Below are 17609 nucleotides of genomic sequence, written 5' to 3' on the forward strand. Positions count from 1 at the left end.
CCGAAGGAGAAGAAAATTCAAAAGTTGATTAAAAAATTTAAATTTTCTCATGAGTATTAAAAGAAATTAACAACGTGGAAGCATGCATGAAGTAGAGGATAATTATCTTCATTTATTTTATGTTTTATATTTTTAGTTTGAGTGGATGAGTTGAAAAGTGAGGATTTTTCTTACTTTTCTGAGCATGCCATCAAGTTGATAAAATTGTGTTATAGGTAGGGAGAAGACCCCTTAGTTTTCCAACTCTTTTGTTTTTGTTTTATAATTTCTTAATCTTCAATAAATAAAGCAAATAAACTACCATTTGAGGGTTCTGATTCTAATGCATGGTTTTAAAACTTGTTTTGATGTGTCTCGTACATGAACGAGACCGAGTCATCTCGGACGAGTTTTCCGATACGTTTGAGTCTTCTCGTTCAACAATGCAAAAAATAAATCGTGGTTTTAAATCTCGTTTGATACTTTTGACTTGTCTATCCATCTCGTTAGTGGACGATACCAAGACAAGTCGTCTCGGTCTTGGACGAGATTTAAATGCATGTTCTGATGAGAAATTCATGAACCCTGATATAATTATATATGATCCATCTTTCTCTACTCTAGGGAGAACTCATCTTCAATCTTAAGATTCTATTTTTTGACTCCCCCATACTCTCCTGACACGGTATATGTTAGAATCATATTTTTTTTTCTCGAGATACATAATTGCACATATTTATGAGATGTGCAGTTGTGTATCCCGATGAAAGTCAATGGTTCTAACACATGCCACATCAAAAGAGTATGGGGGAGTATGCCAGAGGGGGGAGTCCAAAAAGAACGACTCATGAAAAAAAAGATTGAACATTAGACTGGTTTTCAAAAAGGCCAATGATAAAATGATGTGCTGACACATACGAGGCTGACATGGCAATGGCATAGAATTGTAGATCTTTTTCCTTGTGTATCCCGAAAAAAAAAAATCTATGGTTATGTGCCTTTGCCACGTAAATTTCTCACGATTGAGAAGGGAAAATGCTAAACTGCCTGCCTTGGATACTGGGTCCAACTGAGTTGACCTGACAATGCATAGAGAACTGTTGATTTTCTAACTTGCATCCCGAGAAAATAAATCTATGGTTAAAGTTGTGTGGATTATGAAAGAAAAATGAAGGGTTGAAGATAATGGCATTTAAGTTACCTATCCTTGGACTTTTACAGTAGAACAGGTCAACTCATCAATTTGACTTCTGTTTCGAGTATTAAAATTCTCGAAACCAGAGCTGATACTACAAATACCCGTTACAATCATTTGGTATCAAAGCTAGTACAAGAGACTCAAACCTCAGAAGAACCAACCAAGGAAAAGGACAACTACGGGGAAATAACAACTTGACACCGGATAAGAGTACCAGAGTAAAATCTGTCACGAAATGGACATTTTGCAAAGGTTGGTTGCGGAGTACAGTCATGTATTACGACCTCAAAGAGAAAAGGGCTTCATTTTCTCCACTTTTGAAGTCTAGTTGCTTTTGGTGTATAAGATGGGTTCATATCGAAACCCCTACATTCAAGTTCTCGAATAGAATAGAAATCCATATACACATTGATAAGAACATAATTGAGAAAAAGAATTGTGAAGAAATCAAAATAGCAAAGATAACAAATCACACAAAAAACATAAGGATTTGCGTGGTTCGGCTGTGTGCCTACATCCACAGAATAAAAGAAGAACAATTACTATTTTCTCATAAGTTTTACAGTCCTACAGATCTCTATTTATATGACCGAGAGTTGCCAAAACATGTAAAACTCCCCAAAACAGAAATCCCAACAGCTTTACGTAGCGCAACAGAATACAAGACATTTACACAACAAGAATAACATGCAAAGAGATTTTTGGTACGATAAAGGTAAAAAATAGACTTCATATTAGAAGCTTGGAATGCCAAATGCGATGTGTTGTCCCAGATGAGAATGGGTTTTAGCGTGTTTTGGAAACTCACCTTCAGTTATACAAAGCAGGAATATAAGTCTGAAAGCTGGAAAGGAACTGTTGCAAACTAATTTTAATTTTGACTCTTGGATGGTGCACAACCCAAATTCCAGACAGTGTAGCTGACTCTGAACTTATATTATGGAGCTAGAACTTTGATACTTGTGAAGAACTACCCAGTTTAGCTCTCAAAAACTAATATTGAAATCTGCAAACTCTTTAACAGATCAAGGAAACAATGTTACTAACTAGCAAGTATATCCCTCTAAAAAGATTTTCTCTCTCTCAAATATATAGACAAAGAATTTTCCGTTTAGATAATAAAGCAAATTATCTGAACTGTACATTTCCACAAGTTTTCCTCAAAAACAAAATTTCGTGGAAATTTGAACTTCTATCTGGCTTCCAACACGGAAATTGTTACATTGTTTGTCGAAAAAACATTGGGTTTCCTCAAGGCATCCATCGAATCTCCAATTGAAAAGGCATGATGTTTAGGTGAAGGAAGAGGAGTAAGCTCATTACTAAGCATTGAGACAACATCTGACATGGTGGGTCTATTAGTTGCACTCTCTTCAACACACAAGAGCGCAACATTAATATATCTCATTAATACGTCCATAGTACATGAATTGCCCATCATTGGATCCACCAACTCCATTCCTCTATTGTTTTTCCACAACTCCCATGTCTGAAAAAAAAAAAAAATCAATTCAATATGGATTAAAGCCAGAGATAAAATCCATAAAATTTAGATGGCATAAAATCATCAATTCAGAAAAAAGATAAAAATAATAATAATAAAGAAGAGTCGATTTAGATACTCACATATGCAAGAAGATTGAGCGAATCAGAAATACAAAAATCACTATTCTTCCTGCCACTCAGAATCTCTAGCAGCAACACTCCGAAGCTAAAAACATCAGATTTTGTAGAGAAACAGCCACGTATGGCATACTCGGGGGGCATATAACCACTGGATTTCATCATTCAATAAAATCATTAAGTAGTTGTACATGATACTACTGTTCTTGGAGATGTATGTGGAAGTGTTTTGCATGGTATGTGCATATAATTGGTTTCAAAGTTAGTTCGTTTTTACTTACTAAGTCCCAACAATTCGCTTTGTATTTGCTTGTGACTCGTTCCCTCCAAAAATTCTTGCCATGCCAAAATCTGATATTTTTGGGTTCAAATCACTATCCAAAAGAATGTTACTGGCTTTCAGATCTCGATGAATAATTCTCACTCTAGAATATTCATGAAGATAAAGAATTCCTTGAGCAATCCCTTCAATGATGTGTATGCGTCTACTCCAATCTAATAGCTCTCTTTTACTTGGATCTAGATCAATTGAGCATCAAAAAATTATAAACAATGAGTTGGTAAATATTTGACGCACAACCATAGAATGGGAATCAAATCGAAAACCACTATAATGAACATAATATATACCAAAGAGGAAAGAATCCAAGCTATTGTTGGACATGTACTCATAGACCAATATACTTTCTTCGCCTTCAATGCAAAACCCTAAAAGCCTAACGAGATTCCTATGCTGGAGCTTAGCAATAAGGGTGGTTTCATTTTTGAATTCCACAAGTCCTTGTCCAGACCTTCTTGAAAGCCGTTTCACTGCTACTTCTTGCCCATTCAGTAATTTTCCCTGAAATAGAGCTCCTTAATTTATTAACTGTGCTGATTAAGAAAACATTTTAGCATATATTTCTTAATTTGCATACTAAGAGGATCAAACTTATTCTAATGGTTACCTTGTAAACAGGCCCAAATCCACCCTCTCCGAGCTTATTTGTAGCAGAGAAGTTATCTGTAGCTGCAGCTATGCTTGCAAAACTGAATAACGGCAACTCTACAGCGTTGTTCCCACCTTTCCCAAGTTTATTTACATCAGTGCGTCCATTAGTTGTAGTTTTAGCACCAATAGACGAATCAAACAATAACAAATCCTGGTTTGTTTCCTTCTCTGTTTCAAATAGATGGACATTACTTCCTAAGCAAAGAAATTGATTCATCATTTGTTGCCAAAATGATATCCTTACCTTTCGATTTGAGCTTTCTCCTCCATACACGACACATGAAGGATATTGAGATAAACATTGTTATAAGAATGGGCACAGTAACAAATGCCCATATATGCCTATTTCCCAAATCTGAAACCGAAGTCTTCTTTCCTTCAGTTGATGAGTGAATCTTGTTTCCTGAACCAAACTCCAAGTCTTTGTTAGTCCAAGAAGAACCATCACACATCAAATAACATCAGAAAGAAAGGAGGATGTTAAAATGGTTGGTGAGATTTCCTTGTTTATTCTAGAATTCCTTCAATTTCATCTTCATTTACACACACACACAAAAAAAAGGGATTGCTAGTTCAATATGCAAACTGGCTAAAAATGGAAAGTAGCATTGCATAAAGGCAGCTATATTGTGTTTGATTACCAAGTTCTATGTCGAGGAGTGATAAGAGTGTCCACAGACGAAACCTCTCCCATGATATCGAGTTGAGCTATTGAGGGACAAACAAGTCCTCTCTACCCAACTCTGCAGCCCAGTTTGAGGGGGAGTATACAATTATAAATTTAGACCACATGGAGATGATTCAAGTCACCATATAGCCATGATCGTACATGCTTTCAAATCTCTTATGCAATCCACAAATTTAGATAACCAAAGGATATGGTATGGTTCTAATAAGAAGAATAGTTTCATATATCATTTATTCTTTCTTGGGTAGTTTCCATAATATGGTATGGTTGTGAGGAGAATTTGACACTTAATATACTTATAACCCAACTAAACCGTCCTGTCTTCTTACCTTCAGAATTAGAAAGCTTTGAAGCAGAAAGTTGGAGATAGAGATTTCCTCCAACACTCTCATCATTAGAAAACAATTGGGATTAAGAGAAAACAAGAACGCAACCATACCTAGTTCAGAAGCCGCCATTCGAATGTAAAGATCTTGTCCAGCAACATTCATCTTTTTGATATCAATAAGGTCACCGAACCAGATCACACAGCCAATATTTCCTCGAGTAATATACGGACTAGTGTAAGCCATACAAGAACAATTATTCAGGCACGCGACCCTGCATTCCTCAAGATTCATGCTCATGTTTACCCAACTATGCATTGTATCAGGTAATTTCACCCCTTCAAACTTCACAAACCCATCTCCCTTCTGGCAATCCAGCGGTGTCTCATGTACACATCCTTGAGACCAGTCCATTTCATTCCAATCCCGTAGTGACCTCGGCTTGAACCCCGTCAAACACTTGCAAACTGGTGCATCATTCATGTTACAAGCACTAAAAGCGCCACAAGTCATGTACTTGTCGCAAAGGTCTCTTGGAATTGATATGTGAACAACCCAACTACGACTGTGGTTTACCCATGTTAGGCGCTGAAGCATACCGTTGTTACTAGTTTCATTCAAAACAAACCTCGTAACAAGAGAACTATCGTTGTGTTGGTACATGAAATACACCTCATCCTCATTACTAGTAAAACTGAAAAAGTATGCCTGGTTAGATTTCATTCCAGTAGCACCGCTAAATCGAAGACCATTCCATGGTCCACTTCGATAGTACTTGATCGAGCCCTTCCTCATAACTGCATCAGGATATTCTATATGTTCAAGCCCATAAGTAAGGTCTCCACGAGAAGGGTCGTCGAAATTCTTCCAAGACGATAAATATGGATTTATCCCAGTTTTTAAATTCCATCCAAGTTTCATACCAGGTAACAATGTATCTGAAGGATAATTGAAGCTTTCCCATTGATAGATCTCTGAAAAGTTTCCATCTTTCTTGTCTGTCAAGACAAGATTTCCAGATTCCAAGAGCTCTACAACTGGATTCTCCACTGGTTTCGATAAATTCGATGACCATATAATGCTTCCAATCTGATTGACAAGAACAAGATTGCCCTTTAAGCCTATTTTTAGAACTCCTGACGAATCATTAAGTGGGGAGTCTCTATTAGCAACCCAAACTACCGTTTGAATTGGGATTCTCTTGTACCAAATTCCTACATAACGGTTTTTCGAATTAGAGGGGCTAAAGAAACCAAGTTCAAAGGTTCCATATGTGGAAACTAAGGTCTGCCCATCACTGATAGATTGTGATGGAGTTATGATGTTGGCAGCACTTGAGATATTTTGAGAGAAAAAACAGAGAAAATTAAAGAATAACATGAGAAAAAAAAGGCCACCCATTGATGGTTCTGTAGCTCAAATGCTTCTCAAATGTCACAAATAGTAAAGTAGAGATAGATAGTATAGTTTTCATTGTGATAACTTGTGTTGACCAATCACTAACTTTAGAAAAATAGGTGTAGCTAGTAATAAATTGTCCATCCATTCCATGGTCCTACTTAGAAGATTAACATTCAATATATAATTTATCAATTTGAATTTAAAACATGAATATAAAGCAAAAGCGGCTGTCGGCAATACTTTGGCATCACGCGTGAAGGAGAAGATAATTATGTTCATAGAAGAAGATAATTCAAAAATTGATTGAGAAATTTAAATTTTCTCATAAGTATTAAAGGAAACAACGTGGAAGCTAATTATCTTCATTTTTATTTTATTTTTTTTTAGTTTGAGTGGATGAGTTGAAAAGTGAGGGTTATGATTCTGATGAGAAATTCATAGGAACCTTAATAAAACCATGAGTAATGATTTTCGAACTGCCCCCTTTGACATACCCTCCCATACGTCCCCTATGTGGCATGTAATAAAATCATAGATATTTTTTCTAAGGATACACAATTACACATATTTATGGGGATGTGCAGTAGTTTATCTCAAGAAAAAAGATCTGAGGTTCTAGCTCATACCACATCAAGGGACGTATGTCCAAGGGGGTGTCAGAAAATCACGACTCTAAAATTATATATGATCTCTCTTTCTCTCCTCTAAGGCAAACTCGTCTTCAATCTTAAGATTCTATCCCCTTCAAATCAGGTTTTGGAATATATCAAAAAATATATATTTTTTTAAATAAAAAATAAAAAAAAATGAAATTGAACATGAGACTAATTTTCAAAAATGCTAATGATAAAATGATGCTGATTGACACATACACGGTCTCATGTCAACAACCTACATTTATCACAATTCGAGAAGACAAATGATAAAACGACACGATGCACCGACTCTTTAGAAAAAGAACAAACATGGCTTTTTGAGTTACAATCATGATAATCTGACTATTACACGTGGCACACTCAATCGACTCTCCTAACGTGACAAATTACTTCCCATAAAAATGTGTATCCCGAGGCATTCAGATATATGATTCCCAAACTTATCACATCAGGAGAGTTGATTGAGTGTGCCACGTGGGATAATCAGATTATCACAACTCTTTTAGTTATTGATTGAAGTTAGGGGTATTTAAGTCAATTGCTATACTTAAAAAATGAGATAGTGGAGTGTTCAATAACAAACGCTGATGTGGCTGTCAAGCGTGACTTTGAATCATGAGTAACTCCTTTTTGCGTGAAGACGTGAAGCCTTGGCATCAAATTTGGACTCTTCTTCCTTGGAAAGAGACTTGCAAACTAATTTCATTTGAAGAGAATTGCAAAATAGGCAAAAAGGTTATCTAACAATAAAATATGTAAGAAAAAAAAAATTCCCTTTACACAATCAGAAAATAAAATATTTGAACTGTACATTTCCAAGAGTTTTTCTTGAAAACAAATTCTCATGGAAATCTAAGCTGCTACCGAGGTTCAACCATGGAAATCGTTACATCATTTATTGAATAAACATTGGGGTTCTTCGTGCCAGAGCATGAATCCATCGGAGAATATCCAATTGAAAAGGCGTGATGTTTAGGTGAAGGTAGAGTAGTGGTCTCGCTGCTAAGCATTGAGACAACATGTGACATGGTAGGTCTATCAGTTGCACTCTCTTCGACACACAAGAGCGCGACATTAATATATCTCATTAACAAATCCATATTATATGAATCACCCACCATTGGATCCACAAACTCCATCCCTCTATCACTTTTCCACAACTCCCATGCCTGAAAAAAAAAATCAATACAGATTATATCTCGAGATAAAATTATATGGCATCAAATCCTCAATTTAGATAAAACTTGGGTTGATTAGAGTTGCTCACATATGCAAGAAGATTGAAAGAGTCCGAAATACAAAAATCGCTGTTTTTCCTGCCACTTAGAATCTCTAGAAGCAAGACTCCAAAGCTAAAGACATCAGATTTTATGGAGAAATGGCCTCGGATTACGTATTCGGGGGGCATATAACCACTGGATTTCATCATTCAACAAAATTTGTTAGTAGTTGCAAAGGATATTACTTGCAAAAAGATAGTTCTATTTTACTTACTAAGTCCCAACAATTCGTTTTGTATTTGCTTGTGAATCGTTCCCTCCGAAAATTCTTGCCATGCCAAAATCTGATATTTTGGGGTTCATACCACTATCCAAAAGAATGTTACTGGCTTTCAGATCTCTATGAATAATTCGTACTCTAGAATATTCATGAAGATAAAGAAGTCCTTGAGCGATCCCTTCTATAATGTGTACACGGCTCCTCCAATCTAATAGCTCTCTCTTTCTTGGATCTGAATCAATTAAGCATACAAAAATTACAAACAACGAGTGGGTAAATATTTGAAGCACAAACCAAATATAAAATTGCTACAATGAACAAAACATATACCGAATAGGAAGGAATCCAAGCTATTGTTGGGCAGGTACTCATAGATCAATATACTCTCTTCGCCTTCAATGCAAAAACCTAAAAGCCTAACAAGATTCCTATGTTGGAGCTTGGCAATAAGTGTGGTCTCGTTTTTGAACTCTTCATGTCCTTGTCCCGACCTTCTTGAAAGCCTTTTCACCGCTACTTCTTGTCCATTTAGTAATTTTCCCTGAAATAGAGCTCCTTAATTTATAAACCGTGTTGGTTAAGAAAAACATTTTAGCTTAAATTCCTTTCAGGAAACAAATGTGTATATATACTCCTTATTCTTAAAAAAAAAAAAAGATGGATTACCTTGTAAACAGGTCCAAATCCACCCTCTCCTAGCTTATTTGTACGAGAAAAGTCATTTGTAGCAGCAGCAATGCTTGCAAAACTGAATTGTGGCAAATCCACATTGTTCTTCCCACCTTTCCCAATTGTATCTGAATCAGTGTGCTCATTATTTGTAGCTATAATTTCAATAGACGAATCAAACAATAACAAATCCTGGCTTGTTTCCTTCTCTGTTTCAAATAAGTGGATATTAGTTCCTAAGCAAAGAAAGTGATTCTTCATTTGCGGCAAAAGTGACTTATCAAAAATATATATATATATGGGAAATGTTCAACACCCTAAGCTTTACCCTACACTTTAACAAACGTGTTTTGTCCTACATGGGTTACAAGCTTTGGAATGGGCTGATTTTTGGTGAGGATGATCTCTATGATTAGAAGATCATCCTCGCCAAAAATCAGCCCATTCCGAAATTTTTAGCCCCATGTTTACAAGTTGAAAAATCGTGGACCGTCCATTTTTTGTAAATCATTTTTGATGGGGTTAGAAGTTTTGGAATGAGCTGATTTTTGGTGAGGATGATCTCCTCACCATAGAGATCATCCTCACCAAATATCAGCCCATTCCAAAACTTCTAACCCATGTAGGACAAAACACATTTGTTAAAGTGTAGGGTAAAGCTTAGGGTGGGGAACGGGACCCTATATATATATATATATATGTATGTATGTATGTATGAGGCTATAGTGATATCCTTACCTTTCCATTTGAGCTTTCTCATCCATACTCGATATATAAAATACATTGAGATAATCATTGACAGAACAATGGGAACTGTTACAATTGCCCACAAATGCTTTTTTCCCGATGAAGCCTTCTTTCCTCCAGTCGATGAAGGAACATTTTTTCCTGAATTAGTCCAAGAATAAGAATCACATATCCAATACAGTCAGAAAAACAGGAGGATGTTAAAATGACTGGAGAGATTTCTCATGCATACTAGAATGTCTTCAATTGCATTTCCATAGGCAAAAAAAAAAAAAATCATGAGGTTCAGTATGCAAACATGATAAAAATGGAAAATAAATTTGCACAAAGGAACAGATATTATGTTTGACCACCAAGGACTCATTGAGGAGAGCTTAGAGTGTCTGCCATACGTAATTTGAACAAGGTTCAAAATCCCTGTGCCAGACTACCACATACACCTGAAAATGGGTCTGAACACCGTTGTTCCAAAGAATGCACTACCTTTAGATAATTTGACATACTTAATGCACTAAGTCCCTGTGCCAGACCCCCTCATGCATGAAATTGGGGTCTGAATACTGTTGTTCCTAAGAGACACTAATTTTTAGGAGAATTTGATATTATTAATGCACTTATAACACCTAGGATAACCCAGCCAAACCTTCCGGTCTTCTTGCCTTCGAAATTAGGAAGCTTGGAAGCAGTAAGCTGGGGATGGAGATTTCCCAGACACTGTTATCGTAAGAGAGTTTCTGTAGATTAAGAAGATCATCCCACATTGAACATCCACCATAACTGAGGGAGTCGAAGATACAGTCTACCCATGGACCACGCTCGTGCCACCAAGATATAAGAGACTGATAAAAGCAGGTAAGACTCTGAAAGTCAATAGTCCACTGCCAACACAGGAACAAAAAGGTTCAGTCATCCAAGTTGGGATTTCGGATTGACTCCCATGACGGACTCAGTTTTCCTGAGAACAATATGGGTTGGCAGAGATTCAGTCTCCACGCCATACAACCACACAGATGCCTCAGAAAAGGACATCAACATAGATCCCCCGAACCATGGAGATTGGAGTAATCGAAGAGGGTACTTGCTAAGATAGAGGTGAATCATATTAAAATGTAAGAGATCCATGATAGAAAAACTACCAAGTTTTTATTGCAACATCCTGTCCTAGCTGATTATGTTTGCCATCTGAAAGGGCATTATATAGGTTTCAGCAAGCCCCACGGGCCTGGTTCAATGAATTCAATATTTTTTATCATCTGTTGGATTTTAGCACTAGTGACTCGTCACTCTTCATCTGTCACAGCTCACATGGCACAATTCTATTATTGTAGGATGATGATATAATCCTTTCAGGTGACACTACAGCCGTCATATATTGCTTAATTAATCAATTAAATCAAGTGTTTGCAATGAAAGATCTAAGTTCTATTCATACTTTTCTTGTTGTGGAGGTGCAACACCCTTATGGCGAATTTTTTAAGAACCAAGCCAAATATGCTCTGATTTTCTTGAACAGGTTTAAATAAAGAATTGTCAACACATCTCTGCTCCCATGGTCACAGAAATGTAAGTCCTACCTAATAGCAATACTCCCTTTGATGATCCACATTTCTACTACAGTATAATTGATGATCTAAATACCTAACCTTCACTAGACCCATTGTATCATATATTGTCAGATATGTGCGTCAGTTCATGCAAAATCCAATCATTTTTCAATATCAAGTTGATCAAACAGACCTTCTACTAATGCATGATACAATTGCCATGGTATCTGACTCCTTTCCTATAAGCCATTAGTGCTATATGCCATAGGTTTTTGTGTCTATCTTGGTGGTAACTGTCTATCATGAGTGCAGAGAAGCAATCTGCAATTGATTGCTAGATCTCATGTGGAGGTAAGTATTGAGCCATTGCCTCTACTATAGTTGAACTTATATGGATCTCATTTATATTGCGAAATATTGGTCTCTATCTTGTTCAGCCACTGACTTTGTTTTGTGATTTGATGATCAATCAGTGTTCCATGCCAAGAAGAAGCACATTGAAATTGGCAGAGAAAGGTGACCCTAGGATCTCTTATTGCCTGATTCGTCTCTTCTAAAAATCAGGAGGTTGACATTCTAACTAAACCTATCCGCACAACATCTGTTTGAGCTATTGACTGTCAAACTGACCTCTCTAGCCCCAGTTTAAGGGGGAGTAATACATAATTCTCAATCTAGACGCATGGAGATGATTCAAGTTTCCTCATGGCCACTAATATTGGATGACATATAGGCATTCAAATCTCTTATGCAATCCCACAATTTAGATAATCAGGGGATTGTACGGCTCTAATGAGAAGAATAGTTGTATTTATCATTTATTCTTTCTTGGGTAGTTTTCATAGAAAAAGCAAATTTATCCAAATATTGGTTGTAACAACTTTACCATGATAAATATTCAGATGAATCCCTCTTTTGAATCATCTTGAATGAGAGAGCTCCCAATCAAATCTCTAGCCTAAATGAAAGACAAGGGATTCTCCTTACACACCCACAGAATAAATCATTCCTACTCCAAGTCTCTCATCAACTGTGGTTCAAAACCAGGCAAACATCACATACAAATAAGGTGTTTCAATCGCAACTACATAACCAATAGGCCTACTCTTGGACCAATCTTGTAACAACATCGGCAGCTTTACGTGCTATGTTCAAGGGCTTAGTTAACAGCTGTTTAATTACTTATTGCCAATAATAATAATAATAATAATAATAATATGCAGTCTCTACAATAGCAAATGACCTTGGTTTCTGACCCATGATAAATAACAATTGGGATTAAGAGAAAAAAAAAAAGAATGCATCCATACCTACTTCGGAAGCCGCCATACGGATGTAGAGATCTTGTCCAGCATCATTCAACCGTTTGATATCGATAAGGTCATCAAACCAGTTCACGCATCCACTACCTCCTTGACTAATATCCGAACTAGTATAAGCCATACAAGAACAATTCTTCAAACACTCTACCCTGCATTCCTCAAGATTCATACTCATGTTAATCCAAGTACGCTTTGTATCGGGCAATTTCACCCCTTTAAACTGCACAAATCCATCTCCCTTCCTGCAATCCAATGGTGTCTCATGTTCACATCCCTGAGACCAGTCCATGGCATTCCAATTCTGTAATGACCTCGGCTTGAACCCTGACAAACAATGGCAAACCGGTGCATCATTCATGTTACACGCACTAAAAGCACCACAAGTCATGTAATTGTCACAAAGGTCTCTTGGAATTGATATGTGAACAATCCAACTACGACTCTGGTTTACCCATGTTAGGCGCTGAAGCACACCGTTGTCGCTCGTTTCATTCAAAACAAACCTCGAAATAACAGAATTATCATTGATTTGATACATGAAATACACCTCATCCTCATTATTAGTAAAACTGAAGTTGAAGTCTGTGTTAGACTTCATTCCGGGAGCACCACTAAATCGAAGACCATTCCATGGTCCACTTCGATAATACTCGATTGAGCCCTTCCTAATAACTGCATCCGGATATTGACGAAGTTCAATCCCATAAGTAAGGCCTCCACGAGAAGGGTCGTTGACATTCTTCCATGACGATAAATATCGGTTCAGCCCAGTCTTTAAATCCCATCCCAGCTTCATACCAGGTAACAAAGTATCTGAAGGATAATTGAAACTTTCCCATAGATAGATTTCTGAAAAGTTTCCATCTTTCTTGTCTTTCAAGACAAGATTTCCAGATTCTAAGAGCTCTACAACTGGATTCTCCGCTTGTTTCGATGAATTTGATGACCATATAATGCTTCCGATCTGATTGACAAGAACAAGATTGCCATTTAACCCTATCTGTAGAACTCCTGATGAATCATTAAGTGGGGAGTCTCTGTTAGCAACCCAAACTACTGTTTGAATTGGGATTCTCTTGTACCAAATTCCTACATAACGGCTTTTCGAATTCAAGGGGTTGAAGAAACCTAGTTCAAAGGTTCCATATGGGGAAACTAAGGTCTGCCCATCACTGATAGATTGTGATGGAGCTATGATATTGGCAGCACTGGAGAAATCTTGAGAGAAAAAACACAGAAAATTGGAGAAGAAAATAAGAAGATAGAGAGCACCCATTGAAGGGTTTTTTTTTTTTTTAGCTCTTATGCATCTAAAATTGCAGATCTAACAGTACAGAGAATTTATGTTTCATTTTGCTCACAAGATCTCAATGTATTCTGTTAACTTTTGTTGACCAAAAAAGATAGCTTTACATGATAAAAAAATGTGAGAATTAGGTGTTAACTATAGATCCTTTGTCATACATGGGTCCTACCCATACCTGTTGAAGATTAAAATACAACACATGTGGATGATTGCCTCCATTGGATAGAGATACTCTTGTGTTCTTATTTTTGTTTTCTACGACTCCATTGACAATTTTAATATTTTATTTTGAAAATTGGATATTTTTCATTCAACACCAACACACAACCCTGACTTTGATTCCAAACAAAATATGGCCAATTTTGTATACAAACTAAGATATGGTTAAAGGTTAGATTTTTATCTGTTGTTGAAATTTTTAATTTTATTTTGAAAATTGGGTCTTTTTCATTTAACTCCAACACACAATCTAGTAGGCCGATTTGGTATACCAACTAAGATAAGGGCCATTAAAGATTCATTTTTTTCATTCAACTCCACAATTTCATTGACAATTTTAATCTTATTTTGGAACTTGGGTTTTTTTTCATTCAACTCCAACACAGAATCCTGATTTTGATTCCACACATAGTAGGCCGATTTGGTATACAAAATAAGATAAAGGTTTAATTTTTGTATCTGTTATTCAACTGATCAGAGTTCCTACTCGTAGTGCACAAAAATTACCAAATAAGTTGTAAAAAGTCCCGAATTCTGAACCACCTTTAGAAATGAATAGTAACAACTCCAGAGAGAAAAGATTAAAAAAAAAAAAAAAATCCCTAAATTCAAATAGTAGAGAATGAATTAATGGGAACAAATCTGTGAAATGTGTGTCAACTGACATACTCTGAAAACAACTAGAAATCTTTGATCAGCAAAGCATCCTCCTCGAGATCAAGGTCACTTTGATGATTTGATGGAGCTGAACCCTAACCCCATCTCACCTAAGTCGACTAGTCCAAGCCCTATCCTAATACACACGGGTTGAATTTATTTTTTAGCCTTATAAAAATACTAATTCATGCACATTTTAAAGTCATTTAGAGCCATTTAATACTACTTTTAATCAAAATGGGGTGAGGTTCAATTTCCATCTTAGGCCTTGCTCGGTACGTTGCAAATAATTTGCTAAAATCAATTTTATGGATGTTTGGCTATATAATGCAAATGGTTTATTGCAAAAAATTTGCATAGATCACTTAAGTTCTTAAGAAATTTCTACAAAAAAAAAAAAAAGTAAAAAAAGTACCGAAGTTACTTTTGTAATTTAAATAATTGTTTTGCTTAGATCTATTAAGTAAAAGTCATTTTCACGTTTTATTTTATCAATGTCACTGATGGTTTTAAAATTCAGTTTCCTATCTCGTCTTGTCCATGTCAAATATCGAGTCATTTCGAACAAGTTTTTCGATACGTTTGAGATGTCTCGTTCAAAAAAATAAAAACGAATATGGGATTTTATATCTCATTCAAAAATTTGACTTGTTCGTCCATGCCAAATACCGAGACTGTCTCGAACAAGTTTTGAAACCATAATGTCATTGTAAAAAAAAAATTATATTACAAATATCAAGTTGTCAACCAAACACAAAAAGTGATTTTGCAATATGTTTCCCGATTACTTAACAACAACAAATTTTTCATGACAAAACATGCCTGGTTGATAATTTATGGTGTATCAAGTCGGCCTTTGTTGAAGAAATTTTAGAGATGATTAAATCCGAACTATTGGATTTTGTATCTAAGCATTTGGGATTATGTGTTTTTTTCATGACTCAACTGATCCCAACCAATCTAATTATATAGAAACATATATACAATTAATCTACCTTGAAGAACTCAAGACTAAGGCCCAAACCATTTTTTTATTTTTTATTTCCAAACAAGTAAGGTTAGTGGGCCAATGGACCAATTTGACAACCCTAGGTAGACATTGTAGAAAATATGGATTTATTGAGAATTCTTGGATGAATATTACAAAAACCCCAATAGGGTATTAATAGGCATTACATCAACCAAGATATATGAAAACTACCTAATATAAATATTCTAGAATATCCTAATTGATATATTCTAAATATCAATATATATTCTAAATATCAATATATATTCTAGAATATCCTTCATCACAACCTTCCATTTGTGTGAGATACACTAACAATGATACAATGTATCTCATGCATTTTAATATAGTGCATCTTATTCTCTAGCATCTTCCCGCAATTGCATGGTCCTTTGAAAAAGGAATATGCAATTGGTTTTGTTGAATAATTGTTTGATCTCAATAATGGATATGTTCATTGATTGTCGAAGTGCCAATCGTGCTTACTGGTGGTCACCGTCTGTCTATGAAGTCCATCACTGTCGTATCCTGCTCTTTTTGAGTTTATCGGAGTCGGTGGCTTATTAGACCAGATCTGTCATGATCTCTCCCAGAAGCAGGAAAAAGTAGGATTGTGCCATTTAAATGAAAGAACTCTCGTTGGAGAGATTTTAGATGGGAAAAAAAAATTGAGATCGTTTAACATGAATGTGTGAAATTGGAAGATTTGTAGAGATATAAAAGAAATTGTGATTTTTATTGGAAAAAAAAAAAACTAAAATAATAGCAAAGAAGAAAATAAGATATCTAGGTCTAGAACATAAAGAAAGATGGTATTTTTATTGAAAAAAAAAAATACTAATAAGGTAAATAAAATTATTAAGGTTCGGTGATGGCGTTACCGCCATCGTCGAAGAACGGCGCACCAAGATCGATGTGCTCAGTAGAGCTTGTGCTCTGATACCATATATAAATATGATTTTATTGAGAATTCTTGGATGAAGATTACAAAAGCCCCAATAGGGTATTAATAGGCATTACATCAACCAAGATATATGAAAACTACCTAATATAAATATTATAGAATATCCTAATTGATATATTCTAAATATCAATATATATTCTAGAATATCCTTCATCACAACCTTCCATTTGTGTGAGATACACTAACAATGATACAATGTATTTCATGCATTTTAATACAGTGCATCTTATTCTCTAACATTGTATTTTATTCTCTAACAGACATAATCGTTATAATACATATCTTTTACACAGAAATAATTTTATATCCACATACATATTCTTTTTGTATTTTTTTCTTATTTTTTAACACCTTTAATTTGTGTATTTCTCCACATAGAGATCATCTTTGTCTATTTTTTTTTTCTTTAATTGATCACCTCTTGAAATTACTCCTATATTTTTTTATTTATTTTTAATATATTCATTTTTAATTTTATCTTCCTAAACTTTTTCACTCATGCATCCACATTAATTATGATCACCTCTAATCTATTAAATCATACTAATAATTCTTATTATAATCTTATAATTTTTCAATAGATACACCCACCCAGGATTAGCTGAGATGGTAAGAAAGTAAGAAACGATTGGGATTACTCTCTAGGTCATAACATGTGATTTGGGTGGGAAAGTGTGTATGGCCCAGGGAGATTAGTCTCGTTGAAAGTGGAGATAATCCTGGGTTTCAAGAAAAAAAAAAACCTTGAGATACAAACATCCAATTAAAATTTCAACACTCAATGGGGGAAGAATCTTTTCTAAGAAACTT

The 17609-nt window shown here is 35.5% G+C and overlaps 2 protein-coding genes across 3 annotated transcripts; both read right to left on the bottom strand.

Annotated features, from left to right (window-relative positions):
* Window positions 1-2269: 2269 nt before the first annotated feature.
* LOC147390345 (G-type lectin S-receptor-like serine/threonine-protein kinase At4g27290) lies at window positions 2270-6709 on the bottom strand. 2 transcript variants are annotated; one of them, XM_086457286.1, is made up of 7 exons: window positions 4919-6689; window positions 4036-4194; window positions 3748-3959; window positions 3431-3641; window positions 3082-3319; window positions 2804-2951; window positions 2270-2666 (listed from the first exon to the last, which is right to left on the bottom strand). In XM_086457286.1, the coding sequence occupies exons 1-7, from the start codon at window positions 6204-6206 to the stop codon at window positions 2370-2372; spliced, it is 2553 nt and encodes an 850-aa protein (XP_086313412.1). In that variant the 5' UTR covers window positions 6207-6689; the 3' UTR covers window positions 2270-2369. The 2 variants fall into 2 exon arrangements, 1 of the variants encoding a protein (XP_086313412.1); XR_015182497.1 differs by having other exon boundaries at window positions 2603-2666; window positions 2804-2868; window positions 4919-6709.
* Window positions 6710-7616: 907 nt separating this feature from the next.
* Window positions 7617-14103, bottom strand: LOC147390346 (G-type lectin S-receptor-like serine/threonine-protein kinase At4g27290). The gene is made up of 7 exons (XM_086457285.1): window positions 12633-14103; window positions 9770-9919; window positions 9029-9240; window positions 8693-8903; window positions 8357-8594; window positions 8130-8277; window positions 7617-8031 (listed from the first exon to the last, which is right to left on the bottom strand). The coding sequence occupies exons 1-7, from the start codon at window positions 13918-13920 to the stop codon at window positions 7723-7725; spliced, it is 2556 nt and encodes an 851-aa protein (XP_086313411.1). The 5' UTR covers window positions 13921-14103; the 3' UTR covers window positions 7617-7722.
* Between the last annotated feature and the right edge of the window lie 3506 nt (window positions 14104-17609).

Source organism: Akebia trifoliata, chromosome 11 (assembly GCF_017979445.1).
Source record: "Akebia trifoliata isolate Shusen 1 chromosome 11, ASM1797944v1, whole genome shotgun sequence".
Taxonomy (NCBI): Eukaryota; Viridiplantae; Streptophyta; class Magnoliopsida; order Ranunculales; family Lardizabalaceae; genus Akebia; species Akebia trifoliata.

Bases quoted from the DNA above. Each gene is read 5' to 3' on its own strand.
- LOC147390346 (XM_086457285.1), bottom strand. From the start codon at position 13,920: ATGGGTGCTCTCTATCTTCTTATTTTCTTCTCCAATTTTCTGTGTTTT. The intron at 8,278-8,356 runs GTAAGTAAAATA...GATGAAATCCAG, and splicing joins AAACGAATTGTTGGGACTTA to TGGTTATATGCCCCCCGAAT. The intron at 8,032-8,129 runs GTGAGCAACTCT...TTTTTTTTTCAG, and splicing joins CTTTCAATCTTCTTGCATAT to GCATGGGAGTTGTGGAAAAG.
- LOC147390345 (XM_086457286.1), bottom strand. From the start codon at position 6,206: ATGGGTGGCCTTTTTTTTCTCATGTTATTCTTTAATTTTCTCTGTTTT. The intron at 2,952-3,081 runs GTAAGTAAAAAC...GATGAAATCCAG, and splicing joins AAGCGAATTGTTGGGACTTA to TGGTTATATGCCCCCCGAGT. The intron at 2,667-2,803 runs GTGAGTATCTAA...TTTTTTTTTCAG, and splicing joins CGCTCAATCTTCTTGCATAT to ACATGGGAGTTGTGGAAAAA.